This window comes from Myotis nattereri (assembly GCF_964212035.1).
Source record: "Myotis nattereri genome assembly, chromosome: 10".
In the NCBI taxonomy this organism is placed as follows: Eukaryota; Metazoa; Chordata; class Mammalia; order Chiroptera; family Vespertilionidae; genus Myotis; species Myotis nattereri.
In genome coordinates this window covers 71,499,063-71,519,812 of record NC_138085.1, presented here as the reverse complement: position 1 = coordinate 71,519,812, position 20,750 = coordinate 71,499,063, and the positions used below count along the sequence as shown (strand labels likewise).

At 57.9% G+C, this 20,750-nt stretch overlaps 1 protein-coding gene across 1 annotated transcript; it reads left to right on the top strand.

Moving 5' to 3' along the window:
- The first annotated feature begins 335 nt into the window (after window positions 1–335).
- On the top strand, window positions 336–19,593 carry FOSL2 (FOS like 2, AP-1 transcription factor subunit). The gene is made up of 4 exons (XM_081100702.1): window positions 336–1,200; window positions 10,788–11,039; window positions 15,703–15,810; window positions 18,288–19,593. Exons 1-4 carry the CDS (start codon window positions 1,099–1,101, stop codon window positions 18,792–18,794), a joined length of 969 nt encoding a protein of 322 aa, XP_080956828.1. The 5' UTR covers window positions 336–1,098; the 3' UTR covers window positions 18,795–19,593.
- Window positions 19,594–20,750: the final 1,157 nt, after the last annotated feature.

Here is a 20,750-nt window from a genome sequence, read left to right as displayed (position 1 = left end):
AGGGGTGTCCGGGGGCGGGCGAGAGCCCCTCGGCTCCCCCAAGCCGCGGGGGCCAGCCGCTCCCACCCCCGCCACCACCTTCCTTCCTAGCACTGGGTGTGCTGCTGGCGTCAGCGCAGTCAGGAGAACAAGCAGGGAGGGGAGCGCTGCGCCCGCCCCCTCTCGCGCCTCTTCCTCCTCCTCCTCCTGGGCCTCCTTCCCCCGCCTCCCCGCGCGCTCCTCCCAGCAAGGTTGACGTGAGTGAATCCACATGGTACAGGGGCTGGAGAATAAAGAGTGTGGAGTTGAACTCGTGCCATTGTAGTGACTCATCTCGGGCAGAGCACAGGGGCTCCGAGCGAACCAGCGAGCAAGCGAGCGAGCGGTGCTCGGCGGGGACAGAGGGAGAGAGAGACGCGGACGGGCGAAGCGGGCCTGTCCAGGAGCGGGCGCCCGGGAAGGGGTGCAGGTCCAGTCGCCCGAGCCGCGGCACCGGCACCGGGAGCGGGGCCGCGTCCCTCTCAGCTTGAACCCCACGGGCTACGGGACGGTCGCGGGCTGCCTTCTCTTAATCAAGTGTCCGAGCCGCTCCGAAACTCCGGCGGCGCGTTGGCCACAGGAAGTTTATTTTCAGTGGCTTTTCTAAAAGGAGGAAATAGAAGTTTCTCCGAGCGGGCAGCCTTTCTTTTCGCCTTCTTTTGCCCTGCCCGAAATCGGGGGTCCGCAGACCCGGCTGGCGTGACTCGCCGGGCTCCCCTTCTTTTCTGATTTCCAGTTTTTGATAGAACCGGCGGTCCCGGCTGGGCTCCGACTGCGCGCGGGGGCGGGAGGGCGCGCGCAGGGGAGGGACCGAGGGACGCGCCGACTTGTTAGAGGGAGGGACCGGGTCCCGCGGCGCTGGTCGAGCAGGAAAGAAGTGCGGCGCTCGGCGCGCGGGGGCCACTGTTCCCGGGTCGCCGCCTCCCGGTTCGCGCGGCCGCCGTGGGGGAGAAGCCGGGAGCGGAGACTGCAGCCCAGGCGCAGCCCGCAGGGAGCGAGCGCGCAGCAGCCGGTGCGCGGCCGCGGCCAGGGCGGGGAGAGAAAAACACCCTGTTTCCTCTCGGGCCCCCACCGCGGATCATGTACCAGGATTATCCCGGGAACTTTGACACCTCGTCCCGGGGCAGCAGCGGCTCTCCTGCGCACGCCGAGTCCTACTCCAGCGGCGGCGGCAGCCAGCAGGTAGGTGCGGGGCCCGGGTGCACCTGGCGGCGCGGGCGGACCCCATGCCCTCAGCCCGCCGCCACTGCCTCTTTTGCTTTCTTTTCCCTGTCTTGGCATGGCGAGAAATTTTCTATGGGCCACCGCTGTAAGTTCTAGGTTTTCGTCCTGTCCTGCCCATCCCCATCACTTTTCTCTGTTTAAAACTGGAGCGAGGAGTGGGTTGAAAGCCGGCAAACCATTTCCTTCACATTACATCTTACCCGGACTAGCTCCGTGAGCACCAAGCCGGTCACCTCGTTACCTCCTCTCCCAGGAATCCTGCGCCCCCTTTCCCTCTTTCTCCTTGGTAGACAAAAAACAAAACAAAACAAAACAAAACACCTTTGTATGCTCCCCTGTTCCTACGGGAACGCCTCTCCCTCTCTACTCCGACAGCCTTAGTTAATTTCTCAAAGACGTTGGGCTCCTTCAAGTAATCCGGAGTGAGGGTGAGGCTGGCTGTTCTGGGAATCAGGTGGGAAGGTCTGGAAGGAGGTGGTCAGCCTGGATTGGCTCGGGGTGGCCCCTGTGTGCCCCGCGCCCATCCATAGGGTCACAGCAGGAGCCTGCACTGCTGTCAGAAGGGGTGCCTTGAAGGTCCGGAGGTACCTGGGACAAGGACGCCTACAGAGAGAAGTGGGGGAAAAGGCTCCTGGGTGGTTCTGGAAGCAGAAAAACAACTTGTTTCTAAAGCAGCCGGACTGGTTTGCACTGGAGGGATTCTGCGTGTGATCTGTGTGCCTATAAATACCAGAAAGGTGCTGGTGGGGTGGTGGTGCTGGTGAGGTGCCTGCAGCAGTCCCCCCACCCCCACCCCCAGACTTGTGAGGGAACTGGCTTAAACGGCCACTACAACCTGAAGCCCACTGGTCAGGATCTAGCCAAGTTGACAGCAGCAAGAGTTGCTCTGGTAAGGCGGTGGCCTTGGCTTCTAGAAGCCCAGCCCGGAGGACCCTGCTGGAGTATAAAATGGAAACACGGTCCTCTTTGGGATCTGAATCACCTTGTTCCAAAGTGATCCCCCTACCTGGTGAGTCCCCACAATGGCATTTCTGTGTCTTCCTTTACCTCCCCTGGTGCCCCCCTAAGTCCCCACTGTAGAGAGCCTGGTCTGTGGGTGGAGGGTGCAGTCAGCGCACCCTTCATGATGAGCACCAAGGGGATGAGTTTAAAATCTTATCGCAAAAGTGTTTGATGTTGTTTGCTTTCCAGCCCCGCTAGTAGTTTGTGTTGAATCCAAACATCATTAGGCAGGGGGTTGGAGTCAGTTATGCCCACTCCCTCCCTCTCCGATCCAACGAATCCCCAAATGTCCCTCTCCTCCCCGAATCAGGAAGGGATCTTTTGATTTCTTGTCTGTCTTTTGGCTGCTGCTGCTGCTGTGGCAGTCGTCATTGAAATACGACAATCTTGCCGCCTGGCTTTGCTCAGACCCTGGGGCCTGGATGGGAAGTCAGACCGGACACCAGTGCCCCGATTGAATAATCTGTGTCACTAGGGCTTTGAGCCCAGGATGTGAGCAGAGGCAATTCCCTGTTTTGGAAGAAAATCAGACAGGAAACCGGTGCTAGGAAGAAGGAAGAGAACTCAGTCCAGCAGAGTGTAATGGGGCCTCATTACCGAAGCAAAAGGCAGCTGTTGGCTAATTCCTAGCATGCTGTAACACATGAGGATTTTGCAATTAGTAATAACTAGTGCATGGGGTTCTTGAATATACGCCTGCCCTTGGCCCAGCAGCTTGAGTGAGGTGCCTTTCAAAGCAGAGGGATTGGCAAGGTAATGCCACTTTTCAGACAAGTTTCTCAGCCTGTCCACTCCTGGCTGGGTGAGGGGGGTGGGATTTTTCCATCATTTCTCCACCTTTGGGTTCTATGGTCTTAAGGACTGACTTTGAAAGGCTTTTGTTACTTAACAAGTCTGTGCTAGGACCCCACCCAATCTCAAGGTAACTTTATTACACACCAGATAAAACCTATAATCACTTTATTTCTCTCAGCTTCCTTTACGGGGAGACTGCCGGCAGTTAGAGACGGGCTGTCCTCCTCTGTGGCGTCTCAATGGACCAATCCCTGTAAACCACTGTTCTCTGGTTTTCCCTTGGGCAAGTGAACATTATTTTTTCCTGATCTCTTTGTTTGTGGGGTCTAATATTCCTGATGTTTGTTGCTGTTTACTCAACCCAGAACTTTCCTCTCCTCTGCAGCTTCCTAAAGCTTGATCTTAACACAGTCATGAGTCCCAGTGACTGGGGGGGGGGGGGGGGGGGGTGAGGGGGGGGGGTGCGGGGTGGTGGGGGTGCGGGGGAGTGGGGAGATAACTTTTTGTTGAAACCTCTGTTCTTGTACATGGCAGGAACTCGAAGCATGAGAAATATTTCCTGTCCCAGTTATAGTTTTAATCTCCGAGGTTGGTCATTGGTGATTTTGTTCTGTCGGTGATCATTGCACACATCTCCCCCTCCTGGCTTTTTCTTTGTGTTGTTGTTGTGTTCGTTCTCTCTCTCTCTCTCTCTCTCTCTCTCTCTCTCTCTCTCTCTCTCTCTCTCTCTCTCTCTCTCTCCTGACTTTCCTAGGAAAACACCTCCCAGATAAATGCCCTGCCTGGCTGCTCCACTATTACGGTTTCAGGGCCTGAGTATTACGCAATCCCGCCGGTTACACAAACACAGGTCATTTCATAACTTGTTTTCATCAGCTGGGTCCCCTTTTAATGAAAAAAATAAAACCAAAACAAAAACAGACCTAGACCTTTTCCAAGGCTGCCATTTGTCTGCCCCTTAGATAACTTGTGAAAATAAATCAAGGGGGACAGTTCTTTTTCGGAATCAAGGAATCCCAGACTACCTCTCGTCTGCAGCAACCACCCTTTCCCAGGAGACAGACACACACACAAAATTTCCCGGAGTGAACTGTTGCCAACTGTACCAGGCTGGGACATTCCTCACATCAAAGAACTTTTACCAGAAATGACTGTGATTCCCAAGTCAGCCCTAACCGTGCCTCTCTAGTGCCCCCTACGGGACATGCTTAGAAGAACCATCTGGGGAATGTATTTTTCCAGCTCCAGAGAGTTAACTTGGTGAGTTTTTGAAATTCTTAGGATTTTTTTTCTTTTTAGTTCAGGACAAATAAATGGCATACACTTAACAGCAGTAAACTGGGAACTGCTTGACTTTGAGTTGCGGTTTAAAAAAAAAATTTCTTTTGTTCTAAATAAAACCTTGTTGAAAAGAAGTGCTTTTTTTCCTTTCCCCATGTCTGTCTCTTCATTAGGGAGTCAGCACAATGGCTGCACATTCCGCAGGCTTGTTTCCTTGATGTGTTGTGTTAGGAGATGGCATTGTTTGGGTGGGGGATGGTCTTCAGAATTGCGGGGAAGGAGGGAGGTATATATTAAGGGTCTGCTGCCTTTCTTTTTTTTTTTTTTTTTTTGGCCTTGATCTTACAGACGTCATAGATTAGGATCAAACAAAATGTTACCCCAGGAATTTGTCTGTTCCGCTGATTCTTGATGGTGGAAGTCAGCGTCACTTTTTCATCCAAGTGAGTGGGGTGAAGCAGCAGTCATGTATTATCTGAGTGGCGGTTAAATTTTTCTTTCCAGCCCCCTGAGTGCATTTCCATTCCTTTATCTCTGCCTGCCTTCTTTTTCTAGGTGAGTGTAAAGTTAGGAGCCTCGTTGTGTTTCCTCTTTTCTATCTTAAGACCAGCACACCAGAGCTTAGCCATCCAAATCACTGTTGTCCCTTCGTAATTGCTCCTGGAGGAGACGACACACATATGCGAATGTGGGGGCTTAGTCAGACTCAGAAAGGTCTTATCACACCCCTCTTTTGGAATTGCCTTCAGTAAGTTCCTTCCTGCTAACAAATCTCTGTCCTTTGAGGTGAGTTTGATATTTGGAAATGATCAAGAGATTTGACATCTAAGGAATCACATCTGACGTGTAAGGTCTGGGTAGTCCGGTTGGGTCCCCAGCGGAGTGTGACCCCGAGTCCTGTTGGTCTCAGGTCTGGAGGTTGCCTGGGAGAGCGGTTGCCAGGACAGGGCACCCCAAAGCAGGCACCTTGGCCATCTATCCCTCAGGGGGTATTTTTCCTCTCTGTTAAATAGGAATAAAAATACTGGCTTTGAGAATTCAGGAAACAAACTCTCTGGCCTACTTGTTGAAAGAAAGAAAAAGGTGGCATCATTACTTTGTGGATTTGTATTATTCATGTTGTATATGGTATCTTTTGGTGGCCACATCATTTCAAAATGGTGACAGCTGCCCTGATTGAGGCAAATATATCTCTTCCAGCCCCCACCTAGTAACTCTATCCCTCTTCAACCCACTGGGCCGGAGAGGGAAGCTATTGGGGTTCTCTTGCCCAGCACTGGCTCATCCTGTCACGTGGCAGTGACTTGGCCGTGCTCACGCCGCTGTGGTTGTAGGGGAGGTGGCATGGCCTTCCCATTGAGAAGATGTGTCTGAGGGTTGGTGGCGGTACAAACGGGGCCCACAGAATAGTGGAGAAAATTCCCTGTGTTTTGGAGTGGAGTTTCTGGCCGAAGTGGCCCTGGGAGGAAAGAAATGGGAACCCGAGGGAGTAAGTCTGCATCAGCCACTTCCTTCTGTTCGTGCTTTGGCCTTTCTCCCCTGATTTTCTCCATCCTGGCAGGCAGGCAGGCAGAGAAGGGCAGCGTGCTTCTCTAACCTGGGAACAGGAGGCCATGGAGAGGAGGCAGGCTACCCGCCATCGTGCTTGTATGCCGTAGAGTTTGGGGCAACCACGAGTTATTAGCAGCCATTTCCACTGTGGCCTACGTGGCTGCTCAGGTGGGAGTGAAAAGTCAGGGTAACGTTCCGTGTTGATCTGTGAAGATGGGCTGACTCCCATAGAGAAGGCTCTGGAGGGCATCCCCGAGTTCAAAAAAAATACAGAACATCTGAGTCAACCTGGGCCTCACCGGGGGGATTCTGGGTTATGAGGGAACATTCGCACTTACCCTCTCTTCTTTCCCTGAGCCAGACTCCCGGGATGTGGGACTTTTCCTTTTCCTGTGCTGGGAATCTAAAAGAAGGGGGGGGGGGGGCGGCGGGTATTCTTAAGAGCCATACCTACCTGGCTGTGGAGACAGGTCACAGGTGTTCATGGGGTTCATGGCTTAAGCGCTTGGTGGCTCAGTCTGAATCAGTTTGATGGAGAAATGTCCGGGCAAGGGGGTGGGCCAAGAATGCCAGCCCCAACTGCCATCTCGGCGCCATTTCTGCCCCGCTCAGCAGTGGCTGGGATGAGCCCCGGCCCATCCGTGTCTGCAGGGAACAGGAGCCCACACCCTCGTTCCAAGACCTTCTGTAGAAGGCCGTGGCTGTACCCTCATTTCTGCATCCAAGGCTGTTGTGTAAAGTTCAGGAAGGTCCTTTTCCAAAAGCAGCCACTGCTGGGCTGCGGACACCTCTCTGATCTGATGACGCTGAGGCGGCCATAGGCACCCTGTGTTCGGGGCTGTCTCTCGGGCAGTGGGAGGAGGACACGCATACTGGGCAGCCCATGGCACCCTCACGTCCAGGTGCTGCGGAGTAACGGAGGTCCTGATGCCCAGGGACCCGCCGCAAGGCTGGTGAGGGCTCGGGCTGCAGCTCGGGGTCTGGAGATGCAGGCTGCGGGGTCAGAGCCCGTCCCTGCGACCGGCTGGGTTAGAGGGAGCCCTCGGGCCTGATGGTTTGCTTTCTCCTTTCCTCTCTTTGTCCTTTTCCCCCAAACCTGAGCACAGGAGATGAAAATGTCCCTCCAGAACAGGGGGCACCAAACTATGGCCCCAGTATTTTTATAAGGAAGGTTAATGGAACCCAGGCCCGCCTGTTTGTTTACATATTGTCTGTGGCTGCTTTCCCGCTGCAATGGCAGACTTGAGTAGTTGCGACAGAGGCGGTGCGGCCCACAAAGCCTGAAGTATTTACTACCCGGCCGTTTACAGCGAACGTTAGCCAAACGCTCCTCTCAGAGGTCAGCGGGGGCCAGTCTGTCCTTTTATGGGCATTCTTGCCCACCCAGCCATCGACAGGAGGCACAATTAACTACAGCACTTGGAGGGTTTGCCAGGTTGGAGTGCCACACAGACATCTAGCATCTTTGAACCTGTCCTTAGACGTGGAGCTTCCGGGGGAGCTGGGGGACCCCAGAGGAGCCAAGTGAGGTCCCAGGTCACCTCCTCTAGCCCCCCATGCCCAGCACACACCTGGTGCTGCAGCAGGAATCCAACTACCCTACTGCCCGCAACTGGGAACCTCATCTTAGTTTCTGTTCAGTGTAACCCGGTCTTAGAGAACCACGCTTTAACCCCAGCGATTTATCTTGGGCCTGTTGGCATAGAGGAATGCCAGGCCCGGACCACAAACTCCTCGCCTCACCTCTCCTCTGAATAACACCTTCAGAGGTGAGACAAGACATCTGCCAGATCTCTCTTAAACTTGTGTGTGTCTCGCAGAGGCTCCTCTGGGAGACAAAGCCTTCTTTATCGGCCCCAGTCCCCTCTGGGGATGGGACGGTGTTTACAGCCAGGGTGTTATCCAGATGGCTTTAGCTCCCTCTCAAACAAGGTGTACCTGCATTTAGAGGCAGTCATTACCTCTGTCTTGCTTTTATTGCTGTCTTGTTTTGTCTAGACCAAGCCATCGCTTCAAGGAATCTGGCTGGGGGCCGGGAGCACATTCCCTGCCATGGAGCCAGCGGACTGCAGGGACTGCAGGGCCCTGTGAGGGGCCGAATCCTCCACCTTCTCCTAAGGGATCGTAGTGTCCAAGCTTTGCTTCCGATTTTCTGCTCCCCCTGGACTGGAATGGGGGCTCTTTGGGTGCTTGGAATGAGGAGTGAATTTCTTGGGTGCTTTCTGGAAAGGAAAGCGGACAGTTCCCCACCTCACCCCATAGATGGAGGTCAAGGTCACATTAAACCCTGGATGCCTCAGGGGTCCTTCAGACCCACCGCCCTGACTTGGGAGAGAAATGGAGTGAAATGTTGGGTGCTCCCCAGGAGTGGGGCGCTGGCAGTTCTCCCCGGAGCCACCCGTGCAGAGCGCCTGGCGATGACGATGATGATAACGTGATGGTGGTGGTGACAGCAATGGCGATGCCGCCTCCCATCTGTTTGCGGCATTTCTCAACCCTGGCTGCACATTAGAATCTCCCCAGGTGGTTTTTAAAAATACCTTATCAGAACCCCACCCCAAACCAGTTATTTTCGAACGCTAATGGCGAGGCTGGCTCCAGCCTTGGTGTTTTGAAAAAGCTCCTCAGACTGTTCTAATGTGCAGCCGGGGCTGAGAACCATGCGCGTGCTTTCATAGCCTGTGATTACAAGTAGCTACTAATTTAACCCTCGGCCCAGGGCAGGGAGTGTGGTGTTAGCATTCCCACTTAGGCAGGGAAACTGAGTCCTCAGATTTGCCAAGGCCTCAAATCCAGGCCTCACGACGACTCCAAGTGCAGTGCTGACTCCCTGCCGGCGGCACCCCTCCCCTCGCAGCCTGAGAAACAGCCGTCTGGGCCCAGTGCTCTGCACGCTCTCAGTGCTCTGCCTCCTCAAAGCCTCGCCCTGGTTGTCTGTTTTCTTCCTAAAGATCGTTTCCCCATGGAATCCTTCCTTGTTCACTGCACCCTTCCCTCCCTCACACCATACACACACGCACACGCACACGCACACACATATACACCTTCTTTGCAGTCAGCTCCTGATAAAAAGCCCAGTTGTCTGCCTTCTGAGGCAACACAGAATCCCTTGCACTGGGCAGCTCTACTCACGGAAACCCAGAATCCATTGCACGGGAAGCACCACACAATCCCTGAATTTATTGCAGTGGGTGGCGTGCTTCATGGAATCCCAGAATCCCTTGTGCTGGCTCCCTCTCTTCATTGAATGCTTTTGGCCTGGGGCCATCTGGGAGGTGAGGCAGTGCGTGCTGCCACCCGGACTAGGGTCAGGCTGTTGGAAGGGGAACGAGCCAGGAATGGTTCTCAGCTCCCTCAGGTCCAGTGGGGTGCTCTAAGCTCCCCTTCCTTTACACAACAGGAACCCAGGTGTCAGCACCAGCAGCAGAGACAGTGGTGGGGGCAGCGGCCATTGCTGCTGATACCGCTGGTCCTGGTTGGTGTGATTGGGCCCGAGTGCGGGGAGGTGCTGTCGTGCCCACGCTGATGATGGCATAATGACAGCGGGATTTCATCGGAGGTCTCAGAGCGGCGGGGCCTCCTGGGTCAGAGGCGAGGTCTGCGGGGACCTCGGCAGAGATGACCTGATGCTCTGTCTGAGGGCAGTGGGGGGAGGGGGGACATCCAGCACCTGGGCTGTATTTTGTGTGAGAACTCTGGCCTCCTTGTCAGGTGACCTGGCTTCATTAGCAGCGTGGCCTGGGAGGAGGCAATCTCTTTAGCCTCCCTTTCTGCCTCTGAAATGGCGATCGTGGTAGTGCTTCCCTTGGGGGGAGAATGGGTGAGTAATCGAGGTACGACACCACCATGCCTGGCACTGAGTGCGTGCTCCGTACATGCTGCTACTGCTGTTGTCCTCTGACCCACCAGAGTCGGGGAGAAAGGATTTGCAGGCTCTTTTTGTAGAAACAGGAAACTTCTGAGGATGAGGGTTCTGTGCGGGGAGCTCTTCCCCGAAAGCTGTGTGTTTGTGGGAGGGGGGTGTCCCTTCCTTTCTCCCTCCTTCTCTCACTTTCTAGTAGCTGCTCCGAGGAAAGGTCAAACCCAGCTTCCGGGGAGCATGGCCCAGTTTAGCTTTTGTTCTCTGTCGTCACCGTAACTTTAAGGAGAATGCCTCCCCCAGCGTGTTCAGAGGGCGCTGCAGCGTGGCCTGGGCGTGAATTGCGAGAGAGAGAGAGAGAAAAGTCTGAGCTGGCAGCTCCAGTGTCCCACAGATGCATGGCTGAACACAGGTAGATAGATGCGTAGACAGGAGAGACACAGCATGTCTGTCCCAAGCAAGAGGGGGGAAGGGCGAGGTGGAGGTCAGGGGCAGTCGGGGGGGGGGGGTGTCTGGCAGCTCACGCTACCACTTTCAGTCTCATGGGCGGGAGGACACCTTTTCATGGCCCTGACCTCACCCTGATGATGGGGTCACAGCTCCATTCCGATCCTGCTTGGAAAGTGACGAAAGCAGGCACAAAGGCTTCCTGACCCTGCGAATAGTTGGCAGGTGACCCGGGGCCTCAGGAGGCTCAGGTGGGAGGCCAGCCCTCCTGCAGATGTGCACATAGCTGGCCCGGAGGGACCCAGAGAGGGCCTGCTGAGTGTGAGCGGCTAGGACCACATCTGTGCTAGAAGTCACTTGGGATATGACGACATTCTCACTGAGGGATGGAGTCCCCGGGACTTCGTTCAGGGAGCCGGTCTGACACGGGGCCCCAGGAATAGTTAGGATTCCCCTGATTCTTGGATGTGCGGGATTTGTCCAGGGAAGCCCACCCGTGTCCTTGGTCCCCCAAGCATTGACCCTGCTTTCAGCTGGCTTTCGCCTCTTGTCTCTGCGTGTCCTGTTCTGCTCAGCACTTCTTGGCTCAAGCCTGTTTTTCTCATTTCAGAAATTCCGGGTCGATATGCCTGGCTCCGGCAGCGCCTTCATCCCCACCATCAACGCCATCACGACCAGCCAGGACCTGCAGTGGATGGTGCAGCCCACAGTGATCACCTCCATGTCCAACCCGTACCCCCGCTCGCACCCCTACAGCCCCCTGCCGGGCCTGGCCTCTGTCCCTGGGCACATGGCCCTCCCGAGACCCGGCGTGATCAAGACCATCGGCACCACCGTGGGCCGCAGGAGGAGAGATGAGCAGGTACAGCTCGGATCTGCACAGAAAGGCCACGTCGGTGGCTTTTGGGGCCTCGCGACACGGTGTTTTTGTAGCCTGGTGGGGAGCAGGGTCAGTGTTCTGGGGTCACTGGGAAGAGAGAAAACGAGGGGCCAGGAGCACGTGATTTCCATCCTTGGAGGCAGGGGTGGAGGCCTGAGGTCAGGTCTGGCTCTGTCACCTCCCATGTCCCTTAGAAGCCCTGTCTCAGCTTCCTCAGCTGCAGGATAGGGATCAGGGTACCTGCCAGCCAAGACTTGTTGCCTCTTGAAGGCGGTCAGGCGTGGGAAACACCTTGTAAGTGGTGAGGTGTAGGACTGTTAGGACCTGCCCACAGCCGTGTCCTGCTTGGTCCGTGGCAGCGTGGCCACAGGACAAGCAGCCAGCGAGCCCTGGCCAGCTTTCTGGGATTAGCCATTCACCGTCTCCCAGTATCTGGTGCAGACAAGCGTCCCAGCAGACCCAAAGGTTCGCACTCTAGGCCGGTTCCGCCCACAGTACTTTACTTCCTTCCACTAAGGTGTCCTTGGCCTCCAGTGAAGCAGGGTGAGTGCCTGGGATGAGTGTTCCAGGGGGCTGGACGGGGGTCCTGGGAGCTGCCCAGCTGCTTCAGCTGATCCGGGGTGAGGGTGGGAGGTCAGGCGTCAGCCTTGTTTTCCTCAAGGGGCTCAGCTGGGAGGAATCGGCTGGCTGGGAGGGACCAGAAAACGGTGCCCTCGAGGCAGCATCCACCCGAAGGCCCCTGGGTGCATCAACAGGGAGCCAGGCAGCCCAGGCCCCCTGATTCCAGAAAGAGCCCGCAGAATCATGCATAATTCCAGGAAGGAGGGTATGAGCTGTCCATGGCCCCATCTGTGCCCCTTCACAGATGACTTGACCAAAGCTCAGACATCCCTGCCTGGAGCCACTCGGCAATGCAAGAGGAGCCTGGACTAGAACCCAGTGCCCGGGACTCCCTGTGCAGTGATCTGCAGGGCCACGCCTCCAGGAGTCCAGGGAAGGGCACATGCTGTAGCAGGGGAATCCCTTTTTCAAATCAAGTGTTGACCAGGAGACCCCCTCCAACGACAGCATGGGCCCTCCGCTCCACAGGGTTCCGGTACGAGGACCTTTAAACACGGTCCTCTGGGCAATCGTGACCCAGGGCCGGCCGTCCCCAGGATACCTGGAATTACAAGGGTCGCTCTCCACGGAGCCGGAAGCTTCTGCAGGGGCCCTGTATCCACTGCGTGCTGGCTTGTACTGTTCGCAGCAGGACCATGCAGGGTGGCATGGGAGGGGTGCGTGAGAGATGCTATAAGCGATACAGCTCATAGTTGCTATTGGGCTTCTGCTGGGGTGGATGGGGGGGCAAGTGGCCAGGATTCCCCTCACCATTGCTTCCATAACTGCAGTAGCAGTGATCCTCGTGTCTTTTATAAGCCTGCTTCCTTCAGGGAGCCCACGGTGCCACGCTCTGCAGTCACTGGGGAGCTGGATTCTCCCTGTGTGCGACTCCTGAGAGACAGCCAGGCTTGTGTGAGGGACTCTTTGGGGCTAGGAGAACAACAAAGCGAGATGCACTGAACACTCTTCATCCTTTTCTGGGTTGAGTTCACACCAGATTTAGAGGCTTATATCTGGAAGGGATTTTGGAGACCAGCTTTTTAAAAATGTTGCCTCTGCACCCATTTTACAGATGGGGAAACTGAGGCCCAGGAAGGAAAAGGGCCTTGGCCAGGGTCACACAGAAAGTTAGTGCAGAGCCAGGACTGGAATCCACCTCCCTTGACCTCCAGCCCTGTGGTTTTCCCACTGCACCATCTAGGCGTGCCCTAAGACAATCTGTCTGGAAAATTTCCTTCCTTTTTTGAGAGGGAGGGAGAGAGCCAGGAGCATTTTATTTCATGTCATTGTCAATTAGGAGTTCAGACAATCATCCGGCAGCTTGGAGGAAGCCTGGGCGAAGCCTGGGCGGTAGCATCCCCCACCGTGGCTCTCTGGTTCCTTGCCCTAGGGTCTTTTCCCTGAAGCTTGCTTCTGCCTTCCTGACCTCCCCCAGGGGAGGGGCCTGCTACAGGAGCCAGCCTGGTGCCTCCCTGCCCTCCTCCAGCCTGCCCATGGCTCCCTCTGAGCCCAGGGGCGGTGACTGAGGACACAGGGAGGGGAGGGTGTGTGTGGCTTGTGGGTGGGTACACGGTAGTGCTGACACACTCAAGTGGTAACCATGTTGATGTCACCACCCCTGAACACTTCCTATGCCCACAGCTCCCACAAGTTGCCCGCCCCAGACCGTACCAGATAGGAAAGAGACTTCTAGGCCAATGGGGAGGCCGGAAGTTGTCCTGAAGCAGCCAAGGGGAAGGGAGGCCCAAGTGGACCATCCCCGCCGTCCATCCGTGTGGGGGAGGGGCTCGCAGAGCCTCATGGGGAGCCTGAGCCCAGGACTGCAGCAGGGCCACCAGGCTCTCTTGGTAACTGTGGGCTCAGGTTGAGACACGTTGAGGAGCAGCAAGTATTCAGGCACAGTGGCCTCATGACCTCAGCCAGGCGGCTGGCCCCGCATGGAGCAGGGTGTCCGGTCCACTTGGACTCTTCTGGGACTCAGAAAAAGCACGAGAGAGGAGACCTCGGGATTGCATCTCCTTCCTAGCGCTTTCTAGTTAGAGGATTCACACACTGCATCTCATCTGATCATCACAGACAATTTGTGGAAGGCAGGGCAGGTCCTGCTGATCCCATTTTACAGATGGGAAGCCTGAGGCTCAGAAGGTTCGGTGATTCGTCCCAGGCCACACAGAAAGGTCGTTGCTGGGTTCTGCTCCCCGCCAGCCTGATACCTCTCAGAAGAGAAGATGTGGAGCCCGTGGCTCTCTGGGGCTGAGGCCGGGACTTGAGGGACTTGGAGGTGGGACTCGGCTGTGGGATCAGGTTTTGGAAGGGGCCTGACGACTCCTAGGGATGCTACCTGCCGGACTGCTCGGTGCATCGCACCTGGCGGCCGCTGCCAGGGCTGAGGGACATAGCGAGGGAGGAGCTGGAGAGAGAGGAGCCGGCCTGGGTCTTCACCCTGGAGGTGGGAGCGGCAGAGGAGGTGGAGGAGTGTGGTCTGACATCCTGGGAGTGAAGGGGTCCCAGGGCAGACACAGATGGGTGGGCGCTCGGCCCAGTGGAGCCCCGGGAGGCAGGGACTGACTGCTGGGAGGCCCTGGTGGTCTCCCCGGCGCCCCAGCCGTCCACCTCCCTCTGGGCCCTGTATGGGGCCTGCTGGGGGAAGGATTTGAAAGCTGAGCAGGTGTGATGAGCTTGTCTGTGCCTGAGCAGTAGCTGGCACATTTTCATGCCAGTGTTTGGAGAATTTGGATACAGGGCTCGGGCAGCGTGGGGCCATGGGGTCACCTCAGTGTCGTCAGGGATGGGTGTGTCCTCTGAGGCTGTGCCCTGCTTTGCTGTTCCGGACGGCACAGCACAGCAACCGAGCTGAGGCTCAGGGAGCGTCCCAGGGACTCCGCGTGGGCCCAGCCAGGGGCCTCCCCCCCCCCCCCCCCAGGGTGGCCTGGAGCATCCCTCAGCGGGCAGCGTCTCTCCTCCCCTCCAAGAGTGGCTTTGGCTTTCTTCCCCAAGTGCCCCTAGAGTGTGAGACCCAGGACTTAGCCCCCCAGAGTCTTCTAAGCCCCCAGGACTGCGCTTGGCACTTGGGTGTGCCGTCCGTGTCGGATAACCGCACGGGATGGTCTTGCCTTTGGAACTGCCCTCTGCCTTGGCCCGCAGCCATGTCCTGTGTCACCTCTGTCTGCGGGGCGTTGGGCCAGAGCCCTGGATGGGCTGTGTCAGCACTGCCGAGCGGAGCAGGGGTCTTGCCCTGTGGCATGAGTCACGGCCCCTCTCCAGCCTCGTTGTAAGAAGCCGGGCTGAGCTCTGCGGGGAGCTTTGCTCACTCGGTCCTCAGATAAATCCCGAACCCCTCAAACCGTGCCTGGCGCGTAGAAGGCGCTTGTTTGCTGAATGAGCGGATGTGGTGGGCAGCGGGAGTTGAGGTGCCTGAGGGCTTCTCCTCCTTTGGCCCATCCTGGCCTGCCTCAAGGTGTGTGCCAGGCCACCACTGGGTCTCGGGTGGAACTGAGAGCCGCTGGCAGAGGAAGTCGGGAGTGGGGCGGCATCCTTGACCCTCCCTCTGGCAACAGACCATCCCCCACCCCCACCTGCAGGGTGGTTCTTACTCGGGGCCCAGCCACTTAGCCAAATGGGGATAATGAGGCTTGCAGAGCAGGCAGGGATGGGAGGGTAATTAGCCCGGGTTTGGGAGAAGCTGCGGTCGCGGGTGGGGCCCGGCCTGGCTGGCACGAGGGGACTCCCTGGGGGAGGCAGCCCAGCTCCCTCTCGCTGGCCTTGGCACAGCCTCGGGCTGACATGACAGATGCTGCTGCCATCACGCCTGGGCCACGTCCCTGACCCGTGGCTGCGCTGTCCTCCTTGTGCACGTGGGCGTCACCTGTGGGGTGGGCTCAGCCCTCAGTGTCCTCTGAGCCTGGCCGAGCTCCTCTTGCCTTCCTCCCTCCCTTCCCGGTCCCAGAGGGGCTTCCCGCCCTACTTAAAATGCAGCTAAAAAAACCAAAAAGCTGGGGCACCATCCCTGAACCTAACCAGGACCCTCTGCCTTGGCCTCTAGCTGTCCCCTGAGGAGGAGGAGAAGCGTCGAATCCGGAGGGAAAGGAACAAGCTCGCCGCTGCCAAGTGCCGGAACCGCCGTCGGGAGCTGACGGAGAAGCTGCAGGCGGTGAGGAATCTGCGGGGGGAGGCGGGGGTGCCTCCGGGTGGGCTGAGGGGGGCCCCAGGCTCCTGGCCTGCCGCCTCCTCCTGCCCACTAGTGGCCTACAGATGGGTTCGTGGCGATGCACGTTCCTTCCTTGGTGCAAGTTGGGTAGCACTGGCCTGGTTGAAGGGAGAGGAAAGGAGGGAGCTGGCCTTTGGCACCAGCCTGGGCCCGAGAGAGAAGAGCTGGACCGCTCAGGGGGCCTGGTGCCCTTTCTCACTCGGTGTCTGAGTGTCCCCTGCCCTCAGACCTGCTGGGCTCCCGGGTGACGGATGACAGACTGTGTGGGCATTGCCAGGCCCCGGGAGCCAAGGCAGGCCTAGACCTGCCCTCTCCAGGGCTGCCTCCCAAGTTCCCAGCCACCCCCATGCCCACTGCCACAGGAGTGGCCCAGCTCGCAGAGGTGACTGGATTGGGGCTGGGGGCACCTGCTGTCTGGTCGTGTGGAGACAGTCACATGTCGGCAGAGTGGTGCTGTCTTGGGGCTTTCTCACACCTTCGTGGGCAGGAGGTTCTCCACCTCTGCTATGAGCCTGAAGCTGTGGCCTGGAACCTCATTCTGCCCTCGTTGTCGCTCTCCCCTGCCACCTCGTTGCCCACACCTGGGGGCCCACGGCTCTGCCCCAAAGCTTGACCTGACCAATGTCACACACCTCGCTCAGAGCCTGCTCTGCAGGGGGGGCCGTCCGCCCCGTGGAGGAAACCCACAGCTAGGACAGGCTTTCCTGGGCAGAGTGTTTCTAAGTGAGGAGATGAGGGAGACCCTGCCGTGGTCCTTACAGAGACCAGCCAGGATGGGGCTTTGGAAATCACCGGTTACCTTGCGCATCCCATCCCCTTATGTAATCCTCCCCGGTACCACTCGCCTGCTTCAGCTCCTCTCATCCACCCTGGGGCCCTCGCTCTTGGGTGTTGCCTGTGCCCTGCGTGGATGCTGTGATGCCTGTACTAATGCCCCCTGGCGGTGTTCCTGGAATTTGGGAGGGTGAGGGGGGTTTTCTGTTGCCACGTGAGGCGGGCCTATGAGTGGTCAGCACTCCTTGGGGAGATCTCCCCTCCCCGGAGAGCCCTCTTCGCTGCCAACCATTCAAGGAGCCAGGCCCTCTGGCTCTACCCTGGGCGCTCCTTACCACCAGCCCAGAAGCCTCACACCCCGCTCCCCGCCTCCCCACCCCCAGCCCAGCCACCCAGGCCCCTGAGCCACATCCTCCACAGGAAACCTCTCAGAGCTCATGACGTTCGTCAGACCCTTGAGACAGATGGAAACTTTTTTCACTCCGGAATATGCTCTACTCCACTCGGTGACGCTCTGGCCCGTTCGCCTCGTGCTTGAACGGGAACCCGTGCGAGGGGAAAAGTGGGAGGCGGCTGGTGACACACACCTTCTCGGCTGCCATGACTACCCCTCGTGTGCATGTGTGCATATGTGTGTGTGTGTATGTGTGTGTGCGTGTGCTGCTGCTTTGGCTTTGTGTGGAAGGAGGGGCTGAGGTCCCTGCCGTCCTCAGGTGCCCGCCTGGCTGCCAGGCTCCTCATCCGCTAAGCAGGGGGCTGACCTGAATACCCGGCAGGGTTCTCTGAGTCCTGAAACACAGGCTTCTGAAATCAGAGTGGAAAGGGGAGGAGGGCCTGTGACGACCCGACCACAAGCCAGGTCGTGTCCTAGGCTCCAGTGCGCAGACTGTCTCCACTGTCATCCTGCTTGGAGTTTAGTGCATCCCCCCCGCAACCCCCTACCTCCCCCCCCCCCAAGCAGGCTGTGGGCTCTGGAGGCAGATACATTGGGGTCAAGTCTGGGCTACCTACCTGTTGGCTCTGTGACTTCGGGCAAATTACTACACCTTTCTGAACCCAGCTCCTTACCTGCAGAATGAGTCGATGATAATACCTGCTTCAAAAACCTGCTAGAGGATGAGATGAGAAAAGGCCTATGAAATGCTTCCCTTGGTGCCTGACACCACGTAAGCGCTCAGTCGTGGCCACGCCAGGTGTCGTTTCACCTTTCCTCCTGGGCCAGCCGTGGGCAAACTACGGCCTGCGGGCCGGATCCGGCCTGTCTGAAATGAATAAAACTAAAAAAAAAACAAAACCATACCCTTTTATGTAATGATGTTTACTTTGAATTTATATTAGTTCACGCAAACACTCCATCCATGCTTTTGTTCCGGCCCTCCGGTCCAGTTTAAGAACCCATGGTGGCCCTCGAGTCAAAAAGTTTGCCCACCCCTGCTCCAGGCCCTCTGCCTCCTCCTCGATCTGGCGCTTTGGAAATAGAGGGATCCTTGAGCCTCAGTGACTCGGCAGCAGTGGGGTCTGCGGCCGGTGGGCGCCGGGTGCTCCCACAGTCGGTCCTCTGAGGACGTGGCTGGGTTCGCTTTGGCGCCTGGATCTGAACTGCCTGCTCCAAGCAGGTCCCTCATGTGCCTCTCTTTCTCCCGCAGGAGACGGAGGAGCTGGAGGAGGAGAAGTCGGGCCTGCAGAAAGAGATCGCCGAGCTGCAGAAGGAGAAGGAGAAGCTGGAGTTCATGCTGGTGGCCCACGGGCCCGTGTGCAAGATCAGCCCCGAGGAGCGCCGGTCGCCCCCGGCCTCTGGGCTGCAGCCCCTGCGCGGAGGGGGCGCCGTGGTGGTGAAGCAGGAGCCGCTGGAAGAGGACAGCCCCTCGTCCTCCTCCGCGGGGCTGGACAAGGGCCAGCGCTCTGTCATCAAGCCCATCAGCATCGCCGGGGGCTTCTACGGGGAGGAGCCCCTGCACACCCCGATCGTGGTGACCTCCACGCCTGCCATCACTCCGGGCACCTCGAACCTCGTCTTCACCTACCCCAGCGTCCTGGAGCAGGAGTCGCCCGCCTCGCCCTCCGAGTCCTGCTCCAAGGCTCACCGCAGGAGCAGTAGCAGCGGGGACCAGTCCTCAGACTCCTTGAACTCCCCCACCCTGCTGGCCCTGTAACCCACGGCCGGGGGTCCTCATCGCTGCCTCCTCCCCTGGGACCAGCACCTTCCAGCGCTCCGGGGCTGCGAGGGCACGAGGGGGCCCTGCCAGCGAGCTTCCTGGCTCTGGGACCGAGGAGGCGCGGGCATGAGGCGCTGGAGGACCGGCCTGGGTGAGATCTCTGAGAAGTCACAAAACCTCCTCCCTCGTCCCATCTTGCAAAGCGAATCCTGTTTCTTGAAACGCCTTGGAGAACTTGGTGGGCTCGGGCAGCTCCCTGGCTTCTGAAGCGCCCGAAGCTGGTGTGGACCATTCCTGTCCCTTGGTTACGAAACGTCTCTGGAGTGATGGTGCCCTGCCCTGCCCCACCGAGCATGCCCGTGGCCTGTTGGTTTCACCTTCCCCCTATTTGCCCCTTCGACCCCCCAGTGTCAGTTTCACTTCCTCTTGATTTTTATCAAATTTGCCATGACATTTCATCTGGGTGGTCTGACTATTAAAACTTCGTGTCTGGAGATGGGGCAGCAGGTGGCTCTTCTGCTGGGGCGGACTTGTCCAGAGGGGACAATGTGCAATACGGAACCTTCCTCCCCGACACTCCCCGTCACCGCCATCTCCAGCGGTCCCGGCAGCACTCCCTGGGCTCTGGAGGAGATGCACCGGCACGGGAGGCTCAGAGCACCTTCCTCCCCACCATCGAGGACGGCTCTCGGCTCTCGCGGAGCGGCTTGGCCAGAAGACAGGGTGTGAGGGAGACAGCCAGGGCACAGGTTGTGTTTGCCAAACGCCTAATTAACAGGCCAGGAATAGTGCCAACAAGCCACACGGTGTTCTCGCGGCTTCCTTCACCTGCTGTCTTGAGCAGGACGTCTCCTGTAATTACTGCCTCGCCTCTCTGCCCCTGGACCCTTCTCTGCAGAGCAGGGAGGTGTCCCTCCCTCGGAACCACACGTCACTCCTTGTCCCAGCGGCTCTGCCCTCCCCACCCTGGCTCCTAGGGTGACGCCACCCACAGAGATTTAATGAGCTTGGGCCTGGACCCTCCCCAGGTGGCTGCAGGTGGCCCCTCCCCAAGCTTCAAAGGCACCTTCGCTGTGGATGGAAGGCAGGGGAGGGAGGAGGCGGCCAGCGGAGTGGGGTTTGCCTCACACCTGCCCTGGTACCTGGCTTGCCCTGTCCTGGCTGCTCATCTCTCTGAAGTGCCCATGGCCATTGGATGGGTCAAGTGCTTTCTCTTTAGACTCCCCATCCCCCTCACCCCAGTGTGCTCTTTGGGTCCGAAGGCTTGTGCACCATTCCCGGGGGCTGCTGAGATGCGAGATGTGATGAGATGCTCTCACTGCCAGATGCAGCTGCCCCCTTCCCACAGGGGGAGGGGAGGGAAGCTCCTCTGGCCCTGAAGAGCAAAGCTCAGCGTGGCCCCTGCCTGCCGCCTCCTTGGCCTCTGCTGGGCTGGCGCTCTGAGGGAGCCCCCACTGTCCTGACCCAGCTCTAGAGATTGTTGTCTGATCATGTAAACTATTTCCTGTTATTTAAATCAAACCCAGTGGGGGGTCAAAGGAGAGAGCAGTGGCACTTAGAGCTCACCTGTTCCTTCACACGCCTGGGCCTCTGTGCTGGTCAGTGTCATGTCTGTCGCCTACGAGACACAAGAGTGGGATGGTGTGTGCTTGGAATGCACAGCCCGCGGGGCCTGGAAGCCGTGTGTGGAAGGAGATGTCAAGAGAAAAGGATGTTGTCTGAACATCCTTTACAGATGCCGTTTCCCACAATCCCTGGCTGCCATGCTGCCCTCCGCTTCCAGAGGCTCAGGGAGGGTGTGCCTAATTAGAAGGGGCAGGAGGGTTTCCGGCTTCAGGTTAATCAATGAAGCAGTCGGCCGGGGGGAGCAGGGGTCGGCAAAGAAACAGGTGCCCAGCTCAGGGGAGCTTCATCATCTCAACTGGTGTTTGTGGCCAAGTGGGAGCTCTTCTC